The sequence below is a fragment of the Pelophylax lessonae genome (genome assembly GCF_965119305.1).
Source record: "Pelophylax lessonae genome assembly, chromosome: 4".
NCBI classification, from domain to species: Eukaryota; Metazoa; Chordata; class Amphibia; order Anura; family Ranidae; genus Pelophylax; species Pelophylax lessonae.
This window is the reverse complement of record NC_138771.1, coordinates 672,336,504-672,359,661: the sequence shown is the minus strand read 5'-3', so window position 1 is coordinate 672,359,661 and position 23,158 is coordinate 672,336,504. Positions and strand designations below refer to the sequence as shown.

The window sequence follows — 23,158 nt, the reverse complement described above, 5'->3', positions numbered from 1 at the left end:
ACAGACGACATGCTGCGGGGAAGGTAAAGAGACGACGTGTTGCGGGGAAGGTAAAGAGACAACGTGCTGCGGGGAAGGTAAAGAGACGACGTGCTGCGGGGAAGGTAAAGAGACGACGTGCTGCGGGGAAGGTAAAGAGACAACGTGTTGCGGGGAAGGTAAAGAGACGATGTGCTGCGGGGAAGGTAAATAGACGACGTGCTGCGGGGAAGGTAAACAGACGACATGCTGCGGGGAAGGTAAAGAGACGACGTGTTGCGGGGAAGGTAAAGAGACAACGTGCTGCGGGGAAGGTAAAGAGACGACGTGCTGCAGGGAAGGTAAAGAGACGACGTGCTGCGGGGAAGGTAAAGAGACGACATGCTGTGGGGAAGGTAAAGAGATGACATGCTGCGAGGAAGGTAAAGAGACGACGTGCTGCGGGGAAGGTAAAGAGACGACGTGCTGCAGGAAGGTAAAGAGACGACGTACTGCGGGAAGGTAAAGAGACGACGTGCTGCGGGGAAGGTAAAGAGACAACGTACTGCGGGAAGGTAAAGAGACGACGTGCTGCGGGGAAGGTAAAGGGACAACGTACTGCGGGAAGGTAAAGAGATGATGTGCTGCGGGGAAGGTAAAGAGACGATGTGCTGCGGGGAAGATAAAGAGACGACGTGCTGCGGGGAAGGTAAAGAGACGACGTGTCGCGGGGAAGGTAAAGAGACGACATGCTGCGGGGAAGGTAAACAGACGACATGCTGCAGGGAAGGTAAAGAGACGACGTGTTGCGGGGAAGGTAAAGAGACAACGTGCTGCGGGGAAGGTAAAGAGACGACGTGCTGCGGGGAAGGTAAAGAGACGACGTGCTGCGGGGAAGGTAAAGAGACAACGTGTTGCGGGGAAGGTAAAGAGACGACATGCTGCGGGGAAGGTAAAGAGACGACATGCTGCGGGGAAGGTAAAGAGACGACGTGTTGCGGGGAAGGTAAAGAGACGACGTGCTGCGGGGAAGGTAAAGAGACGACGTGCTGCGGGGAAGGTAAAGAGACGACGTGCAGCGGGGAAGTTAAGAGACGATGTGCTGCGGGGAAGGTAAAGAGACGATGTGCTGCGGGGAAGGTAAAGAGATGACATGCTGCGTGGAAGGTAAAGAGACGACATGCTGTGGGGAAGGTAAAGAGATGACATGCTGCGAGGAAGGTAAAGAGACGACGTGCTGCGGGGAAGGTAAAGAGACGACGTACTGCGGGAAGGTAAAGAGACGACGTGCTGCGGGGAAGGTAAAGAGACAACGTACTGCGGGAAGGTAAAGAGACGACGTGCTGCGGGGAAGGTAAAGGGACAACGTACTGCGGGAAGGTAAAGAGATGACGTGCTGCGGGGAAGGTAAAGAGACGATGTGCTGCGGGGAAGGTAAAGAGACGACGTGCTGCGGGGAAGGTAAAGAGACGACGTGTCGCGGGGAAGGTAAAGAGACGACATGCTGCGGGGAAGGTAAACAGACGACATGCTGCGGGGAAGGTAAAGAGACGCCGTGTTGCGGGGAAGGTAAAGAGACAACGTGCTGCGGGGAAGGTAAAGAGACGACGTGCTGCGGGGAAGGTAAAGAGACGACGTGCTGCGGGGAAGGTAAAGAGACAACGTGTTGCGGGGAAGGTAAAGAGACGACATGCTGCGGGGAAGGTAAAGAGACGACATGCTGCGGGGAAGGTAAAGAGATGACGTGTTGCGGGGAAGGTAAAGAGACGACGTGCTGCGGGGAAGGTAAAGAGACGACGTGCTGCGGGGAAGGTAAAGAGACGACGTACTGCGGGGAAGTTAAGAGACGATGTGCTGCGGGGAAGGTAAAGAGACGATGTGCTGCGGGGAAGGTAAAGAGATGACATGCTGCGTGGAAGGTAAAGAGACGACATGCTGTGGGGAAGGTAAAGAGATGACATGCTGCGAGGAAGGTAAAGAGACGACGTGCTGCGGGGAAGGTAAAGAGACGACGTACTGCGGGAAGGTAAAGAGACGACGTGCTGCGGGGAAGGTAAAGAGACAACGTACTGCGGGAAGGTAAAGAGACGACGTGCTGCGGGGAAGGTAAAGAGACAACGTACTGCGGGAAGGTAAAGAGATGACGTGCTGCGGGGAAGGTAAAGAGACGATGTGCTGCGGGGAAGGTAAAGAGATGACGTGCTGCGGGGAAGGTAAAGAGACAACATGCTGCGGGGAAGGTAAAGAGATGACGTGCTGCGGGGAAGGTAAAGAGACAACGTACTGCGGGAAGGTAAAGAGATGACATGCTGCGGGGAAGGTAAAGAGACGACATGCTGTGGGGAAGGTAAAGAGACGACGTGTTGCGGGGAAGGTAAAGAGACGACGTGCTGCGGGGAAGGTAAAGAGACGACGTGCTGCGGGGAAGGTAAAGAGACGACGTGCAGCGGGGAAGTTAAGAGACGATGTGCTGCGGGGAAGGTAAAGAGACGATGTGCTGCGGGGAAGGTAAAGAGACGACATGCTGCGGGGAAGGTAAAGAGACGACATGCTGTTGGGAAGGTAAAGAGATGACATGCTGCGAGGAAGGTAAAGAGACGACGTGCTGCGGGGAAGGTAAAGAGACAACGTACTGCGGGAAGGTAAAGAGACGACGTGCTGCGGGGAAGGTAAAGAGACAACGTACTGCGGGAAGGTAAAGAGACGACGTGCTGCGGGGAAGGTAAAGAGACGACATGCTGCGGGGAAGATAAAGAGATGACGTGCTGCGGGGAAGGTAAAGAGACAACGTACTGCGGGAAGGTAAAGAGATGACGTGCTGCGGGGAAGGTAAAGAGACGACATGCTGCAGGGAAGGTAAAGAGATGACGTGCTGCGGGGAAGGTAAAGAGACGACTTACTGCGGGAAGGTAAAGAGACGACATACTGCAGGGAAGGTAAAGAGACGACATACTGCGGGGAAGGTAAAGAGACGACATACTGCGGGGAAGGTAAAGAGACAACATGCTGTGGGGAAGGTAAAGAGACGACATGCTGCGGGGAAGGTAAAGAGACAACGTACTGCGGGAAGGTAAAGAGACGACATGCTGCGGGGAAGGTAAAGAGATGACGTGCTGCGGGGAAGGTAAAGAGACGACATGCTGCGGGGAAGGTAAAGAGACGACGTACTGCGGGAAGGTAAAGAGACGACATACTGCGGGGAAGGTAAAGAGATGACGTGCTGCGGGGAAGGTAAAGAGACGACATGCTGCGGGGAAGGTAAAGAGACGACGTACTGCGGGAAGGTAAAGAGACGACATGCTGCGGGGAAGGTAAAGAGATGACGTGCTGCGGGGAAGGTAAAGAGACGACGTACTGCGGAAAGGTAAAGAGACGACTTCTACGGGGAAGGTAAAGAAACGACATGCTGCGGGGAAGGTAAAGAAACGACGTACTGTGGGAAGGTAAAGAGACGACGTGCTGCGGGGAAGATAAAGAGGCGACGTGCTGCGGGGAAGGTAAAGAGATGACGTGCTGCGGGGAAGGTGAAGAGACGACGTGATGCGGGGAAGGTGAAGAGACGACGTGCTGCGGGGAAGGTAAAGAGGCGACGTGCTGCGGGGAAGGTAAAGAGGCGACGTGCTGCGGGGAAGGTAAAGAGATGACGTGCTGCGGGGAAGGTAAAGAGATGACGCGCTGCGGGGAAGGTAAAGAGACGACGTGCTGTGTGATTGTGAAAGTGACCAACAAGGAAGACTCAAGTGACCTGGCTGGGAAGGAGAACAAGCTGACAGGGGGGAGGGGAGCTTGTAAGGAGTAGAGAGATAAACAGCTGAAGGAGAGATAAGGCAGAGGTGAAGTGCTTGGAACAGAGAAGTCCATCATACATTGTGCAGTGACAGGAGGGAGAATGACATTCACCCCTGTCAGGCAGGAGAAGGCAAAAGCTCCCAGTGCGGCAATACACTTTCGGCAGTACACCCGGCCCTGCCTGCACCCCAAACCGACCAGCCCACCGGGAATTCTCCTGGTGCTCCCAATCCGGGCCTGCCTGAGACCTTGTAACACCAACGAGTCACATGACACCGGGGAGAGAAAATGGCTAATTGGGCCCAATTTGGACATTTTTACTTAGAGGTGTACTCACTTTTGTTTGCAGCAGTTTAGACATTAATGGCTGTGTGTTGAGTTATTTTGAGGGGACAGTAAATTTACACTGTTATACAAGCTGTACACTCACTACTTTACATTGTAGCAAAGTGTCATTTCTTCAGTGTTGTCACATGAAAAGATAGAATAAAATATTTACAAAAATGTGAGGGATGTACTTACATTTGTGAGATACTGTATATTAAATCCTTATAGAGGAGCTCCAGGCACACAGGACCCCTAGATCAGGGTGGAATGATATGTATCACGTATATCTCTCCATCCCCCAACCAGAGATCCTCAACTGCAAAGCTTGGGCAAAACTTATAGCTGTGTAAGGTAATGATAGCAATGTGTTGCCTGGCCACATTCTGGGCGTCTTGTCCCCCATGTGCACCACCTACCACATGTTGGGAGAGCACCAACTCTCTCAACCCATTTCTGCCTGGACATAGCTTAGTCCTCTTAGACTCACCAGGTGCTATGTGCTTGGGATCCTCCCCTGGGTACCCCTTGGGTCTAAGTAATATGATGGGCCTATCCAGTCCCACCAGTAGTCCATACCAAAACTGTTTCGGGCCTTATGGAAATGGACCTTAACAACAGCTTCACCCAGCACCAGTTTATTTCCAGAGGATGCCCCCATCTTGAGGTTAAGAAATGATAGTCCACACAACGAAAGCCCTTCAATGGTTTACTAAAATGTAGCTGATGACATATTTACATCCTTTCTGCCATCCCTATTGTGAGAGAACTTTCCTTAAGTTTAAAACAGATAGCAAGAGCATGAGAGATGAGTTGAAGGGCAACCCATAATATAGAGGTTTTACATCCCATGCAAATGCAATGTGAGGAGTCCCATAAGTTCTCTCCTTCCCTGCTCTCCCCTAAGGGGAAGTTCCCAAATGTAGAGCCTCAAAAGTCACATCTCTGCCGTGGCTTGATCCTTGCATTGCTTCCCATGACGACCAGCCTCCAGGCAAACCGGCACCAGAACAATTTATATTGAACCCTTTTTCCTACACTGGCAGCAGCAGAGTTGGCACCCCACTTCTGCATCTATAGTCACACATCACGTATTCTGGGGGCCTCTAGTCTTACTGCCTACTTTTACTATGAAGGTTATTGACTCTAACAATAAATTACAGCCCGGAGCAAAATATCAAAGAGATAGGTGCAGGGCTAGCATGACTGGGCCAGCAGTGGAATTTTCCTAGTAAGGGTTAACAAAGTCAGGCAGTTTGTGGGGTTTCTCTTCTATTGGCCAATGTGAGTTAATGGAAGGGGCTGTAGAGGGGGGAGTTAGATTACTGCAGTTTTTTACAGGGCATCAGTTCAGCGTGGGTGGAGGAGCATTCCCGCCCGCCCGCCCCTACATTTGAATGCCGGTTTAATGTGCTTGTTTGCTGATTTTATGGTTGGGGGTCTTTGGAGGTGTTTCTGGTCAAACCTACTGTACCTATCAGCTGAGGGACCCATCTAAGGTATGGAGTCACCTGGGGAATGCCAGTTAATAGATGGGTTAACTGGTAGTTTAAATTGGGAGGTATCTGCTGTGTGTTGAGGTCGTCCCCGTCCCCAAGCCGGTGGTGCGGCTGGGGACAGTTAAGAGTTACACAGATACAAAAATGGTACTTGATATTTGGGGCCTCCAAAGATCGGCAACCTTATGTTATCTTTTATTATACTATTTTGGTTCCTGTTCTAAGGAACGTGTTATATATATTTTTGTTACTGGTTAATAAACGGCCACGTTGGCCAATTTTACTCCAATAACGGTGTCCGCGTAGTTATTGCAGGAAGTTTATTTAAGGGGTTGGGATTTGGGATAACGGTTATGGTAAGTGTCATAAATTACATCTGGGGTGCCTTAGTCATGACACCTAGTGGACAATTTGAGTCATTGTGAGTGGTTCTCGTTCATACCTTTAACTAACCTGGGCATAGGCAGTTGAGTCCCATTTCTTCTAGGTTAAGCCCCAGCACACACAAATCTGTTGGGAATGACTATGGTATCATCTATATTGATCCCACCAAATAGCCTGCACCACAAAGACCTGAACCACATGACCTACACCACATGATCTACTCCACACTTCAGCAATGCCACTCATTGAAGTTTGTTGGCCTCCCTAACTTACACCTTCCACTAATGTGCTCTTGACTACCAACCCAGGGGGCAAATGCAATCATTCACTGAGCCATCAGTTCTATCTATAGGAAAACAAATTCAATTACAGAACAAGCAGCATCATATAAGAAAATATATGCAGTACTTACTGTAAAATAAAATAACATCTCGTACAAGGGTGTTTCAGGAGAAAGCCACCATAATCCACATCCCCTCCACCCAAACCATGAAATTGATGAGAGTCGTAGCTAAAAGTAACTCAGAAGAGACTAAACATTGCCATATTTTCTGCTTTTCTGTTTTTTTTAGATGTTTGCAGTAAGAAGACAAGATATCCCTCCACCATTTCATCGGGATCCAATGGATTCCTCACCCCCTTTACTGACTTCCACTTTCCTAACACCTTCTTCTTTATCACCTTTTTCCACATCCCCCCTTTCCTCATCCCCCTCTACCATGTCACCTATTTCCCCATTGCCCTCTGTCCTATCTCCTGCTTCTTTCTCACCCACAACCTCCTGGGGAGACACTGACTGCTCCCTGAAGTGTCTGATCAATGACCGAGACCTGAACCTAGCGGAGCGTCTGGGGGGCGGTTGCTTTGGGGTGGTCAAGAGAGGGGAATGGAGGATTTCCAATGGAAGAACGGTGAGTATTCCTCTTCCTTTATCTTTACTGTTTCTCTGAGCTCTTTGCCCTCCTGTCATGTTCTGTCTCAATCATCTATTACATCTTTACAGGTGAGTGTTGCTGTGAAAACTCTCCGTGCAGATGCCAACTGTGATCCTGAAGCCCTTCAGGATTTTTTGCAGGAAGTGAATGCGATGTACGCCTTGAAACACCCACATCTAATCCGACTCTATGGAGTGGTTCTTACACAGCCAATGAAAATGGTGGGTGACTGGCACTCAACTTACTGGGGTACCCGGGAGAGAGTAAGGGCTTGTTTACACTTGCTTCAGAATGTGGAATTGGATATGCTTTATTAACGCACTCTGTATGGCAATCAAAGCTCCAGTCACTAAACAAAATTGTAAGCTTTCAGTCCTGTTTACACGTTGGGTTTGCTTTGCTTCAAAAATGACACCCCATGTCTCTTTCTTGATGCTTCAAAGTGTCTCCAAAGCCTTCATAGAAGTCTAAGACAATGCTCGCTAACAGTGCCCACATGTCACAATCACACAAGGTTAGGTCTGAGGAATGGATCGTCAGCTGCAGATACCACTCAGAGGTAGGCTTAGAGATATTATTAAGTCAGATGACTGTAATCTCTTGACTCATCACAGCGGCAGACACAACAGTATCGGTACTACCATGGTACACCCACACTGGGAACGTACAGCTAGAATGTAGTAGCGTAGGTAAGCAGATAGTAACAGACTAACTCTACACAGCAGTAGTAGCAGCGTACAGACAATAAGCAAGCAGGTGGCTAAGACACAACTGTCCTCTTTGGGTTGTAGATGTATGTAGTAAGAGTGAGCAGGTGACCAGGCTGTTAACAGACTTATAGCTTGCAGTAAATAGATGTAGGATAGTCAGGGTCCCCTAGGGGGTACTTATCAAGCCAGTGAGAACTTCAGGTTCATAGAAGTGCAGGCATCCACATCAGAGGAGGCAGCAAGGTTCAACAGGGGTTCGTGCCGGTGAGGAGAGGAAGAGGTGGAAGTCTCCAGCAATCTCCGGTAGTGGTAGTGGGAGGAAGGAAGCAGGGTAAGGATCCAGGTAAGTATTGTGGTTGCACGAACAACGGTATACCATACCGTTTGCTTTAAATAGCCGTTCGGAACGGCGCTGGAAAGTGACATCACACGTGACGTCCAACGTCATCACGCGACGTATGCGTTTCACCGGACCAAGTGGTGGAACGCAACCGGGTAAGTATAATATTCTTACACCGCAGCATGTGAGGGACTTTTATTCATGGTTAGCTTTGCTTTGTTTTGGAGGTTTTGCAGGTATGAGATATCCCAGGATGCACTGGGAAATCAACAAGCGAACTGGAGAGACACCATCAGCAGTCACTTCTGGTGCATTTGTATATATTCTGGAAGTGTCTGGTGCAGACGTCCCATCTGGTGTGCAGTGTGGAGCAGCGAGAATGTGAATGGGGTCTTACCTGGAGCAGAGCAACTAACAGAAGGCACAAGTAGTGTGCAACATGGGAACGCAGCACGCTATAGTGGAAGGTGATTTTGGACCAGTGAGAGAAGACTGTGCAGCAAAGGATCAGCAGAACTGGAGGACAAGAGCAGGAGAAACTAGCAATGCCACCTGTGGTATGCAGCGTGGGAGCAATATAGCAGGAGGAGAGCGAGTACCATAAAGAGAGGATCAGAAAACCAGAGGATCAGCAGAGCTGGGGGTTACTACTAAGTGGAGGATCCACAGAGTTGGGGTTACTATTAAGTGGGGATCAGCAAAGCTGGGGGTACTACTAAATGGGGCATCAGCAGAGCTGGGGGTACTACTGAACAGGGTATCTGCTGAACAAGGGTACTAAAAAGCTGGGATCTGCTGAACGAATGTGCCAATGAGCAGGGGTTTGTTGAACAAGGGTACTAATGAGCTAGGGATCTGCTGAACAGGGGTACTAGTGAACTGGGGATCTGCTGAGTGAGGGTATTAGTGAGTTGTGGTTCTACTGAGCCCCTTTAAAACAAATTAAAAATCAACATACACCTGGCATTTGCCAAGCTTCATTAACCACTTTACCACCGGAGGATTTTCCTACTTAACGTCCAGGCCACTTTTTGCAACTTGGCACTGCGTGACTTTAACTGACAATTGCGCGGTCGTGCAACGCTGTATCCAAACAAAATTTTTGTCCTTTTTTTCCCACAAACAGAGCTTTCTTTTGGTGGTATTTGATCGCCTCTGCGCTTTTCATTTTTTGCGATATTAATAAAAAAAGAGCGAAAATTTTGAGAAAAAATTGACATTTTCTACTTTTACAGTTAAAAAATATCTAATATATCCAATTTTTGTCATATATTTAGGCCAAAATGTATTTAGCTCCATGTCTTTGACAAAAAAATTCTCAATGAGCGTATTTTTATCCGCTTTAAGACCGGAAGATTTTACCCCATTCCTGACCAGGCCATATTTTGTGATTCGGCACTGCGTTACTTTAACGGACAATTGCGTAGTCGTGCAATGCTGTACCCAAATTAAATTTATGTCCTTTTTCCCCCCACAAACAGAACTTTCTTTTGGTGGTATTTGATCACCTGTGCGATTTTTAATTTTTGAAAAAAAGAGCGACAATTTTGAAAAAAAAAAACAATATTTTTTACATTCTGATATACAGTATAACATTCCCCAAAAAAATGTATAAATCAAAATTTTTTAACAATTAAGGCCAGTTTGTTTTCTGCTACATATGTTTGGTAAAAAAAATCACAATAAGTGTATTTTGATTAATTTGCGCAAAAGTTATTGCGTTTACTAACTACGGGAAAGGTTTGTCATTTTTGTTGTTTATTTTTTTTTTTACTAGTAATGGCGGCGATCTGCAAATTTTTTTTTTGCGAGGCTGCGTCACTGCGGTGGACAGATCTGACCCCTAAGGCCCCTTTCACACTTATGCGACGCGATTTTACCGCGATTTTGCCACAAATCGTGGCGTGATTTTGACGCGACTTTGCCACGATTTTGACATGATTTTGAGCAATGGCTCAGGGTTATATACCTCAAAACGCATTAAAATCGTGCCAAAGTAGTGCAGGAACTACTTTGAAATCGGTGCGACTTCAAAACGCACTGATATGAATGGGGCTCATTGAAAATAATGGAAAACGACTTGTCATCCGATTTTGCGGTCCAAAATTCCGGGACAAGTCGCACTAGTGTGAAAGGGGCCTAACTGACATTTTTGACACTTTTGGGGGTACCAGTGACATTACTACAGTAATCAGTGCTCCTGTGCAAACAGTACTTACTTGTACTAACAGTGCAAGTAACAATATGCACTGTTACTGTAATAATGACACTGGAAGGGAAGGGGTTAACACGGTTGGTGATCAAGGGGTTAAATGTATGCCTCATGCTTACTGACGTGTGTGGGGGAAGGGTGTTCTGTGACACAGACACAGATCGCAGGTTCAGCTATGCTAAATCCTGTGATCTGTCCCTGCCTGTCACAGAGGAGATCCGCCCACTTTGTTTACACAAGCTGGCGGATTTCCTCACTCGATCCCCAATGATTGGGGAAGAGCGGCGGTGATCACCACCTCTCCTCCCCTGGCCCAACTCCCGCTGTGTCTGAATACAGCGGGAGTGAGCCTCCGGCGGCGCGCGCGCGCCGCGGAGAGAGGGGAGAGTCTGGTGACTTAGGTCTACGACACCAGACGATAACGAGCCACTGTGCCACAGTAGCAACAAAGTAAGCAGTGGGCAGGTGGTTAAAGCTTCAAAAAAGCACCACCAAAGCATCACAGAAGCATCAAAAACACATCTAAGAAGCATATTATAACGGTAGGCGCTTTAATGTGTGTTAAAGTTAAAGCAAGTGCAAATGAGCCCTAAATGTCATTTATACAGGAGAGGCACAAAGACAGAAGGAACATCATTCCCTTCTGTCATCACAATGACATCCTCCTGTACGGTGACACAGAAGAGGGACATGAGTCCTGTACATCCTTCTGAATGGTTCCAGAGGTATTAAGTGTATATCTGTATAATTTGGACCTTTTTTCTATCTTTGTGTCTCAGGTTACAGAGTTGGCACCTCTCGGCTCCTTACTCGATCATCTGCACTCTTATGATGGCGTGTTTTCTCTGCAGCTCTTGTGGTTATATTCCATCCAAATTGCCTCTGGGATGAGCTACCTTGAGACCCACAAGTTCATCCACAGGGACCTGGCAACTCGTAATGTATTGGTGGTCAGTGAAAAGGTGGTAAAGATTGGAGATTTTGGATTGACAAGGATACTGGCAGGAAATGACGATCATTACACCATGTCTCCTCACCGAAAGATACCCTTCCCATGGTGAGGATGGAATTCAGCACATAGTTGGGTAGTAGAGTCAAATGAAGGATCTGTCCTCTTTTGTGAGGAATACGATGCTAACCAAATCTAAGCTTGGGTTATGTTTGGAAAGTCTTAATCCCTAACAAGTCCATTATTTTCCATTTGTGTTGTAGGTGTGCTCCGGAGAGCCTGAAGTTTGGCAAGTTTTCCCACTCAAGTGATGTCTGGATGTTTGGGGTCACCATGTGGGAGATGTTCACCTATGGACAGGACCCGTGGCTTGGTCTAAATGGGAGGCAGGTAAAGTATCGATCCAGTGGAGCAGTGGTCTTCATATTGTGGCCATTTACTTGCCTTCATCTGGCCCTTGGGACATTATTCCTGCTACTGACACCAACAGTGGGGCATAATTCCTCCCACTAACACCAACAATGGAACATTTATGCCCCATTGTTGGTGTTAGTGGGAGGTATTATGCCCCACTGTTGGGATCAGTAGCAGGAATAGTATAATACACCAACAATGGGACATAATTCCTCTCAGTGACACCAGCAGTAGGGTACTATTCCTCCCATTAGTGCCATTGATAGGGCTCTATTTCTCCTGCTACGGACCACAGGTGCTATGTAATTGTTTATAGTTCCGCAGCGCTGACTACTAAGCCTGAAGCATTTCTTACTCCCACTGGTCAGAATCCGGTCCCCCTAAAATCTGAAAGGACAGTAATCTGACCCTTAGTTTAGAAAGTTTGGAGACCTATGCTATGTAGAGTACCACCAATCACCTTTCCAGTCCTGAAGTTGGTAACTGTCTCCATTTCTCCAGATTTTAGCTGCAATTGAAAGAGATGCTGAGCGGCTAGAATTCCCCGATGACTGTACTCATGCTTTGTACAATGTGATGATGAAATGTTGGGCGTACATACCGAAAGAGAGACCAAATTTTACCACTCTCATCAGCCTTCTGCAAGAGGTAAGTGACCTGACAATTGTATCAAAGAGATCTGTTTTAAATATTGTCTTTTAATTCTGAAAGGACCGTCCATGAACTGTCTGCAATATTGTCATGTAGTGTACCCTTTGATGGATCCAGAAAAAGCCTCTTTTTGGATTCAGGAGATCCATCTCAGATATTGCCCTCTACCCTAACACACAATGGACTAGGAAGACTATCACCATTTTTGCGCTCCACTCTTATCTTTCATGGGTCATGGGGGTCTGTCTTCAACTTTGGCCTCCACTCTGCTTTTCCCTATGCTGGTGGTCTTTCTTCTCTAAAACACTTCCAGGAGCTCTATCTACGATGTTTCCGTAAAACAATCTCGCATACAGTAAATTGGGATTTAAAGTCTTCCCCTACTCTGATTTGATATCTCCAATATTATGCTTTATACTATAATTATAACGGATCAACCGGCACCGCAACTGGGTACCTCCGTTGACGGATGCTCCTAGTGCTTCCGAGGGCTCCAAGCACTCCACCAGACAACATAACCACCTCAGACCCCACAAACCGCCGCAGCAGTGTTAATTTCGTCGACTAAAACCGACTAAAACGTTTTCGTCGACTAAATTAACACAATTTTAGTCGACTAAAATACGACTAAAACTAAAATAATTCAGATGACTAAAATATGACTAAAACTAAAATGGCATTTTAGTCTCAATACTAAAATACGACTAAAACTATGTTGTAAGGGGGGATGGGTGCGCTGATAGTGTGTTGAAGCTGCTCCCGGTATTCAGTGCTTTTGAATATAGATAAATGTATATGTGGTGTGGGGTGCGCTAAACAACAAATAAATAATGAATATATAACATATATCTATATGTGAACCAAATCAACAAAAGTAAATATATATAACATATATCAATCTGTGAAGCCAATTAATAATGCAAATCAATTGGTGCATAAACATAAAAGTTCATAAGTGTCCATAAATATTGTGCAGGTGAGTAGAATTGTATTCTATCCAAATAATACGTGTATCCACCACCGAGTGAAATTCATCCTTACCAAACGGAAATAAATAAGGTGCAACTATAGTTTCTTGTGCTGAAAAATTATCCAATCACCTTGTGAACAAACACCACGTGTAAATCACCAAGAATTAGCCTCTTACCAAGAGGCTAATTCTTGGTGATTTACACGTGGTGTTTGTTCACAAGGTGATTGGATAATTTTTCAGCACAAGAAACTATAGTTGCACCTTATTTATTTCCGTTTGGTAAGGATGAATTTCACTCGGTGGTGGATACACGTATTATTTGGATAGAATACAATTCTACTCACCTGCACAATATTTATGGACACTTATGAACTTTTATGTTTATGCACCAATTGATTTGCATTATTAATTGGCTTCACAGATTGATATATGTTATATATATTTACTTTTGTTGATTTGGTTCACATATAGATATATGTTATATATTCATTATTTATTTGTTGTTTAGCGCACCCCACACCACATATATGACTAAAACTAAAATGGTATTTTAGTCAAAAGACTATAACTAAAACTAAATCGAAATTTGCCGCCCAAATTAACACTGGTGCATGCTCAAAGCTTAATACCATAAATAATATTAGATTTTTCACTCCAGGACCAGCAGTAGTATATAATGAGTTTGGAAATTGTAGAGAAATGCTTAAATAATGCATTACAAATTTCAATTGAACTACACCCATTCGATTATAGATGACTAAAATGAGTTTTAGTCGACTAAAATGTAGGATGTTTTAGTCGACTAAAATGTACTGGAGTTTTAGTCGACTAAATACGACTAAAACTAAAACACTTGCAGAAGACTAAAATGGGACTAAAACTAAAATGCCATTTTAGTCCTAAGACTAAGACTAAAACTAAATTGAAATTTGCTGCCAAAATTAACACTGCGCCGCAGCTTGGTTGGAGTCTCGCCATCTCCTACCCACCCTGGACCTACGACAAGGCTCCAGGTTCCAGTGGGTGAACCTCTCTTGCTCCAGAGAGTGCACAGGTACAGGAACATGAACAGGAACAAGCTCTTACAAGAGCTTAGTGATTATTCAAATGAGTATGTAGAGCATAGCAATCCCTTGTAGCAGATTCCCCCAATAAGAGACAGGACTCTCGATTGAGGGTGAAGTATAACTTTTTATTGAACAAGAAACATACTTTTATACAGTTTTTCCCCACACGGTTACCGCCCAGGTGGATCTTGTTGGGAACAGGCCCTAAAATTCACAACCCAATGAAAACAGAGTTTTACACTCCCATACAGTGTACACAAACCCTCCCCTCTGCCTGATTACAGTATCATATGCAGATGAAAGTGTATACAGGAACAGAATTAACCTAAACTAATTATCTAACCATCTGGACAGAACAATGTAAGGTCATTAACATTTAATAATGGGACAGGCACAATCCACATTCCATCTCAATACACAAACAGTAGGACAAGGCTGCCAGTGACAGTCTGTGTGTCTCTCTCACATTGAGGCACATGGAATACACATTATCTCAATACAAAAACAATAGTTAAAGCCTGTCTTTCACTACCAGTGATGGTGAGCACCATCACATATCTTCCCCCCCAAAGGTAGACTAACCAGGTACCAGATCTCCAACTGGTCTGTGCCTGAGTTAGTCGGGTAACAAGTCCCAAAGAGTCAATTTATCACGGCAGCTTCCTTGACAAAGTTCCAAATAGTTTGTAAGTTTGTCCTGGCAAGGCGCATGGAGCTCTCATAGCTGATCAGTCCGTGGAAGCCTGGTTTGGGCAGGCCAGACTGGGCTTCTTGGGCCCCCTTTGTCCCTAATAGACACAGGGTGACTTAGACATAAGAGGGGCCTAGTGTGCTGAGAGAGGAGTTTTTCAACCTCTCTAAGGTAGGCTGTGTTCCACGGGCCCTCCCAAGGTCTGCACCCACCCAGTACCCCAAACAAATTGTCCAGAAAACAGCGTTACTCATCCAGCCAAGCTCTGCCTCTCTTGTAGCACATACCCGCCGATGTGGATAGGCGTGGACTGGCCCTTCTCCCGGGAGTCCTTTCAACCGCTGGAGAGAAGACATGATGGTGGGGCTCACTTCATCAGTTTGTTGGGGATCTGGGCCGACTGTCCAGCATCCATGGTGTATACAAGTGAAGACTGTAGTCCCATCCACTACCACAGGAACTCCATCTTTTGTATGTTGAGGGAAGAGGTCAACCACACTCTGCTCTGTTGCCAGCTCTTCTGCTGGGTTGGTGTCATCCTTCTGGGGCACCAACTGCTACTGGGAAGGGGAGTCAGCTGCTCCATCTTCCTTACCTGGTGGTAAGGACAACCTTTCTCCGGTACTGTCTCCCAGATGCACAGATCCTGACTGGGGAGGGAAGGCAGTTTCCTCCGCTCTGACTGACTGTTGGGGAGGGAGCACAGCAACCTCCTCTCCCTTCCCATCCTGGGCCTCCGGAGCTGCCACAGGTGTGGGGCAGAGGTCGTTGACTCTCTGTCCGGCTGCCAGCGCTTCAGCTGGGTGTAGAAGCTTCACTTCATCAGCTTGTTGCTGGGGCAAGGGGCCGATTTCCCCAGCTTCCTAGAACTCTGTAGCTTTTGCGGGTGCTGGGCAGAGGTTGGTAGCACTCTGCCCTGTTGCCAGCTGTTCTGCAGGAAAGTAAACTGTAAAGTCAGTGGCCTTGCACACATCTTCCTGGGTCACCAATTGTTGCAGGCAGAGATCAGCAGCAATAGGCCTGGATGCCCGCTCTTCTGCTGTAGGCTCACTGGGACGTTCCTCCTCAGCAGAAAAATCTATTAAATCCCCAGTCTCTGGAATTGCTGAAAGTTCAGGGCATGGGCTGGTGGCACTTGGGCCCAGTGCCAACACTTTGGCAGGTGACTTATCATCTATATCATCCTCCAATGAATAGTCAATTACTTCTGTGATCCGTGGTTGGGGAATGAAGATGGCTTCCTCTTCTCCCATACCTTTATCCAGTGGCTGGGCAGATGCATTTCTCCATCCATGCTCGTCCTGGGCAGAAACAGGTTCGTCCAGGTGAGTCAGCACTTGCTACATCCGCCATAAGACCTCCGCATCCAAGACCGTGGGTGCAGGTGAGCAAAGCACACTATTACTGTGCCATATTGTCGATTCTTCTGGCTATTCCCAGGCAAGGGAAGCCCAGCCCTGGCACTGAGCAGAGTCTAGAAGCCATCTGCGATCTCCAGCTCCTATTCCTGAATAGCCAGAAACTCCATATCTTCCAGTGCCCAGAGCACTTCCGAGATGTTCAGAATACTTTCTCTGTAATCCATAATTTCCTCTAACCGCCACTCCAAATCGCTCCCAAAGTTAGGGTCCCCTGACAGCTTCTCGTACAACAGTCTCCGGCCGCCGTAGCCAAAGCCTTCTGTTGGGCTGTCATCCACTATCCAAGGGCATGTTTGGGATACATGCCACCGGAGGACTCTATAGCTCTCTTACAACCGCATCTCTGCCCAGACCAGCCTGCTTAACTCAGCTGTCTGCTCCTTGTGTGGTGTATCTCCCAAAAAACAGCTCCTGCAATCCATACTGCGACCAATACCTTTTCTGGATGGAGGGGAGGCTTTTTCCCTGGTGGTGCTGCTCACGGGCTAGTGTTTCCTTCCAGAGATCCAAGCGCACAGAATAATGCCATCCTAGCAGGACCTGCTCTGACACTGGTCCCCTGTGCTGTATCTGCATCTCTCGCAACCTCCTCACAAATTCCTCTTCCATGGCGGCTGATATCTGTACCTCTCCTTTTCCTATGGGAACGCTGCACGGGTGTTAGCTCACTCCATAACGTTACCGGTGTCTCCGAGAGCTGCCATCCCACCTCTTGCCACCAATGTAGCGGATCAACCGCCACCCCGACTAGGTACCTCCATTGACGAATGCTCCTAGTGCTCCTAGCACTCCACCAGACACCATAAGCACCTCAGACCCCACAAACCGCGGCAGCTTGGTTGCGGTCTCGCCGTTTCCTACCCACCCTGGACATACGACAAGGCTCCAGGTTCCAGTGGGTGAACCTCTTTTTCGCCAGATAGTGCAGCCGGAACAGGAACAAGCTCTTACAAGAGCTTAGTGATTATTTAAGGGAGTATGAAGAGCATAGCAATCCTTTGTAGCATATTTCCCCAATAAGAGACAGGATTCTCGATTGAGGGTGAAGAATAACTCTTTACTGAACAAGAAACAGACTTTTATACAGTTTTCCCTAACAAGATTACCGCCCAGGTGGACCTTGTTGGGAACAGGCCCTGAAATTCACAATCCAATGAAAACAGAGTTTTACACTCTCATACAGTGTACACAGTCCCTCCCCTCTGCCTAATTACAATATCATATGCAGATGAAAGTGTATACAGGAACAGAATTAACCTAAACTAATTATCTAGCCATCTGGACAGAATAATGTGAGGTCATTAACTTTCAACAATTGGACTGGGGAGGGCGTGGCTTCCGCCGCTGAAGATGGCCGCATAGATCTTCAGCTCTGCTCGGCCACCCGGGACATCGCTCACCTACAGCCTCCACAGCGGGTTTTAAAACCCCCACGATCGCGGCAGAACCTCCGGGCACCATGAGGAACAAAAAGAACGCCTCACAATCGCGCAAGTTGGACGGATTCCTTATCTCCACCTCGGCGGGCCTCAGGCAAGATGGCGCCGGCAGGTCCCCGCAGCACGCTTCTTCCCGGGACGGGAACCGGCACCACAATCCACCACCGCTCAGGCAAGTAGCCAACCCGGACAGCGGGAACTCCTTCGGTGCATCCTCCCCTCCTTCTCCCTCCTCGAGAAGCCCGGCGAAGCAGCGCCCATGCTGGAGCTCTCCCCCCCCCCCGATCCATCCCAGCCATGTGGGATGGAGCAGGCGGCATCCTCTCCACCAGAACCCGGGGGCATGAGCACACTTCCTGCGGACCCCTTCGCTGCCTTCCCAGTGGGGGACCACCCAATCTCTGGTACACTCCTGAAAGGAATGCTCCACTCCCTATGGTCCTCTCTGCACTCAGATGTGATGCAGAGTCTTTCTCAAACAAGGAAAGATGTCCAGCAGCTCGAGGTGAGAGTGGACTCTGTTGAATCCTCTATGACAAAATGTACTTTGTCTCTCAACACTCTCATTACAGCCCATAATGACCATACAGATGACATTGACTGGATCAAGGACAAACTTGCAGACCTGGAGGACAGGTCCCGTAGGAACAACTTAAAATTAAGGGGGATCCCAGAATCTGTCCAGCCCCAACACCTGCGCAAAATGGCTACGGACCTTTTTTCTGCACTGATCCCTTCCTTGTCTGCATCTGAATTGGAGATAGACAGAATCCATAGGATCCCTAAGCCTCACTTTATAGCTCAAGACCTGCCTCGTGATGTCCTTCTCCGGGTGCATTTTTTTCAGACTAAGGACAAAATCCTGATGGCCTCAAGGCAACTCCAAGCTCTTCCGGGTGACTTCCCGCAGGTTCAGATACTGCCGGACCTCTCCAGGCACACGCTCCAGAAGCGTAGGAATCTCACCACCATAACAAAAGCCCTGAGGAACCACCAAATAGTGCACAAGTGGAAACACCCGGCTCAACTTTCCATAACCCACCAGGGCCGCACTGTCACAATAGCTTCTCTGGAGGAAGGAATGGCCCTTCTACACCACTGGGGAATCATCCCGGAGCCTCCATCCGCCTCCTTGAGGTCCTCCAGATCTCCTTCGCCACAGACCCCCTCGGATGACTGGCACGTTGTGTCCCGTAAACGGTCTAATTCTAGACACTCCTCACCCGGAGGTGAGCTCCAGCACCCGCCTAAACCTGCTCAACGCTAGTCCCTGGCCAAGGTTTTGTTGACCTACTGGCCCCTCTGTTTCAGTTGCAGGTGGTACCTGCCTCTAGACTCTTTTTTATTCTTTGTTTGGCTTCCCCAGCCTCCCTGCCTTCCCTTCCCTTCCCTTCCTGATTTGTTGCTCCAGTAGGATCGATGGACTTGTGCTCACTGAAATGCCCGCACCCCCCTCGGCCCTTGTGCAGATGACCCGTTTTACATCTCTGAAGGTACCATGACCATCAAGTTCCTTTCTTTAAATGTTAATGGTCTAAATCACCCTGTAAAGCGGTTCTCCCTCTGGACAGAGCTTAACAACAGCGGAGCTGACGTGGTATGCATCCAAGAGACTCACTTCAAGCTTAACCACCAGCCCAAGTTCTCGCACAGAAACTTCCCTACTCTTTTTTTCGCCAGCGCCCCCGTGAAGAAAAGGGGCGTGATGATTGCTCTGAGAGACTCGATTTCCTTCTCACTCCGTAACCTGACTCAAGATCCGGAGATTTCTCATTCTTCAGGGTGACTTTAATGCGATGCCTTTAACTCTAGTGGCGGTTTACGCCCCCAACACTCACCAGAAGCGCTTTCTATCCAGACTGCTGAAGGAAGTCTCCAGTAATGTCTACGGTAATCTAGTGGTTTGTGGTGATATGAACTCTGTGGTCGACCCAGGGCTTGACACCTCGGTGCCCGCCCGGGGCCGACAAATTTCATTGGCCTCTCTGTTGACCTCCGAGCAACTGTTTGATGTTTGGCGCTGCCAACATGGTTCAGAAAGGGATTACTCGTTTTATTCCTGCAGACACAAATCGTACTCACGTATTGACATGTTCTGGACTGACCTCCCTTCACTGGGAAAGGTCTCCTCCTCGGCCATCAGAAGCATCACGTGGTCTGACCACGCGGCTGTGGAGATGGTTCTGGAGGAGTCCGGTCCTAGGGAACGGTCGTCGGTCTGGCGTTGTGATGTAAAGGTGCTTCAGGACCCAGCTGCTGGTAAGTTGATCCATGACCAGCTCTTAGAATTCTTTGACATCAATGTTTCCTCCGTGTTGGATCCCTGGGTGCTCTGGGGAGCGCACAAGGCGTTCGTCCGGGGTGTGTGCATCCAAAAATCAGCAAGACTCCGTAAGGCATACAGCCGCAAGCTCACGGCTCTCTTAACCGAGATCCGTGACCTTGAGAAAGCACACAAATCTTCTCCCACCCATGACCTAACCTTGTAACTCTCCCGTGCAAGGGACTCTCTAAAAGCCCACCTTATGGAACGCTTTGACCGTCATCTGAGGGTGCTCAAGCTCAAGTACTATGCGCATGTGAATAGAGCTGGCAAGTCTCTAGCAGCCAGGATTAAGCAGCGCAGAGTGTCCATGCGTATCTCCCATCTCTCCCATCGACAGACTGGAGCTACACTGACTCATCCCAGGGACATCGCAAATTCTATGGGTCCCTGTATAACCTGGACCGAGACCCCGACACTCCTCAACCGACTCCGGCTCTTATACGACAATTCCTGGACAAGTAACATTTGCCCTCCCTGACAGAAGACCAGAGAAAGTCCCTGTCATCCCCGTTCACTCTATGTGAAGTTTCCAAAGCCATTAGATTACTCCCCAATGGAAAATCACCAGGTCCGGATGGATTGTGCAATGAATATTACAAAATCCATTGCGACACCCTGGGTCCACACTTAGTGGAAGTATTCAATCAGGCCGCTCGCACAGCTACATTCCCGAGTGAAATGTTAGGTGCCTACATCACCACTATCCCTAAACCCGGTAAAGACGCCAGCCTCCCAGCAAACTACCGACCCATTTCCCTCCTCAACAGTGACCTTAAGATTTACGCCAAAATCTTGGCGTCCCGACTTCAGCCACTCCTCCCTCTGCTTGTTAAAAGTGATCAAATGGGCTTTATGCCAGGTAGGCAAACATCGGATGCTACCCGGCGGATCATCAACTTGGTCCACCTGGCTGAGGCCTCCAGGACGCCTTCTCTGCTCCTCACGCTGGATGCAGAGACGGCGTTCGATAGGGTAAATTGGCTTTTTATGCGGCTCACACTGGAGAAATTCGGCTTCTCGGGTGACATACTATCTGCAATTCTTGCCCTTTACTCCTGCCCCTCAGCAAAGGTCCTCACTGCTGGTATAACATCGACTCCATTTCAAATTACTAATGGCATTAGATCGGATGGCGAGGTAAGGGGGTTCCGTGTGTGTTCCGTGTCCTATACGGTCAACCTGTTCGCGGACGATATCGTTATCGCCCTCACTGACCCTACTCGTTCACTTCCGGCTGTCCATAGACGTCTCTCAGAATTCAGCTCCGTCTCTTACCACAAGGTGAACACATCCAAGTCATTGGTATTGAACCTGGGAATTAATAAACGAGTCGCTGACCGCCTTCAGAAGGATTTCCCCTACCCCTGGACTGATGACTCTATTCCCTATCTAGGTGTACTTATAACTCCCACCGTCAAACGACTCCTCCCTGCTAATGTGGATGTCTTACTGAAGAAGACTTCAAAACAATTGGTAGCCATGTCCAAAGTGGAGCTCTCCTGGGGTGGCCGGATGGCCGCCTATAAGATGTCGATATTACCCCAAATCCTATATCTTTTTCATGCCCTCCCACTAGCCATCCCTAGAAAGTACTTAGAGGCTCTTTCCAAGAACATGCGTGACTTTATTTAGGGAGGCGCAAGGGCCCGAGTAGCTGCCACCACTCTGGCTCTACCTAAGTTCATGGGCGGGGCCAAACTTCCTGACCTGAACTTGTACTTGTGGTCCACTAGACTGGTCCAGCTCCGTATGTGGTTCTCCACCTCTACCTCCCTCCTCTGGATTCAACTCGAAAGCCACCTAGCCCCCACTGGGGACCTCCGTCTGCTTCTCCTCTGGGACTTATGGGTTCCATGGTCGTTAACTCGGCTGCCCCCCACGTCCCGGTCGTCGATCTTGGCGTGGCGCAGACTGGCTCTCGCCGGCGGGAGGCAGGCGGATGGACACTCCTTAAACTCCCGGTCGCTCCCGGTTTCCATCCTGTCCGCTTACATTCTCTCCCTCCAACTGACACACCTGGCTAGGTTGGGTCTGACTTCTATCTCGCATTTCTACGACTGTGGTTCTTTGCGCTCCACTGCCTCACTGATGAAAGATTATGGACTCCCTTCCGCGCTGCTTTTCTCGGTCCACCGCATACATGGCTTCTTGGCTGGGCACCCTCCGACGACTGGTCATTTACCTGCTAAACCCTGGGCGTTCTACCACACTGAATCACGCACAACCAAAGGCATCTCTATTTTTTATGACAGTCTCCTTGATCTAGCGGACGTCCCAAAATCAGTGCCCATGATTAGGTGGGAGAAGGATTTGGCGCTCACTTTCACCACGACACAATGGTCTAGAGCTCTAACGTCCACCTATCGCTATTCACACTGCACCTCCCACTGGGAACTCATGCTAAAAATTACAAATCGGTGGTACTATACACCCTATAGGCTCTCAAAACTGTTCCCCTCCACCCCAGCACACTGTTGGCGTGAATGCGGTGGCATTGGAACCCTGATACACGTTCTATGGGAGTGCCCCTCACTCACGAGTTACTGGAAAAAAATCTTCAGTTGCATAGCGGACTGTACGGGGATCCTACATCCTCTGAAAAAGGAACTGGCGTTGTTGAATTTGGGTATTGATGATTACCCAATCCAATTTCGACAGATGATATTACATATTCTGTTAGCGGCTAGAACACTTATTCTGCGTAGATGGAAATCACTGGAGATCCCGGCTTTCTCTGAGTTGGTAGCGGTAGTGAATGATAATTATCGCCTGGAGAAGGCATTAGCAACTAATGACATGATGCTTCATAGATTTACTGAATCTTGGCACCACTGGAAATATCACAAGCACTGACCGTGGTGCTGGGCGGGGCGGTGGGGTCGGTCTCCTCCCTGACGCTTATGTTCCCATTGGGATGTCGGGGAGGGGGCTGTCATCCTCTCCGTGCTTGCCTGGACCGGTGGTCTTTATTCCTCTTTGCCGCTGCATTAGACACACTCGCCTCTCAGCTGGGTCCTGGCACATGTGATAGCTTGATTAGTACTTTATGATTACTGCAAGTACCTTGACTGTATTG

General features: G+C 48.3%; 1 protein-coding gene across 1 annotated transcript in view; it reads left to right on the top strand.

The window, feature by feature from the left end:
- The window catches only part of LOC309552451 (non-receptor tyrosine-protein kinase TNK1-like), a 65,564-nt gene that overhangs the window by 24,120 nt on the left and 18,286 nt on the right, over window positions 1-23,158 (top strand). Inside the window, exons 2-6 of the mRNA XM_082253410.1 lie at window positions 6,527-6,865; window positions 6,958-7,110; window positions 10,931-11,208; window positions 11,364-11,490; window positions 12,016-12,162. Of these exons, the coding sequence (XP_082109536.1) occupies window positions 6,527-6,865; window positions 6,958-7,110; window positions 10,931-11,208; window positions 11,364-11,490; window positions 12,016-12,162 (1,044 nt within the window). The remainder of the gene's footprint in view (window positions 1-6,526; window positions 6,866-6,957; window positions 7,111-10,930; window positions 11,209-11,363; window positions 11,491-12,015; window positions 12,163-23,158) is intronic.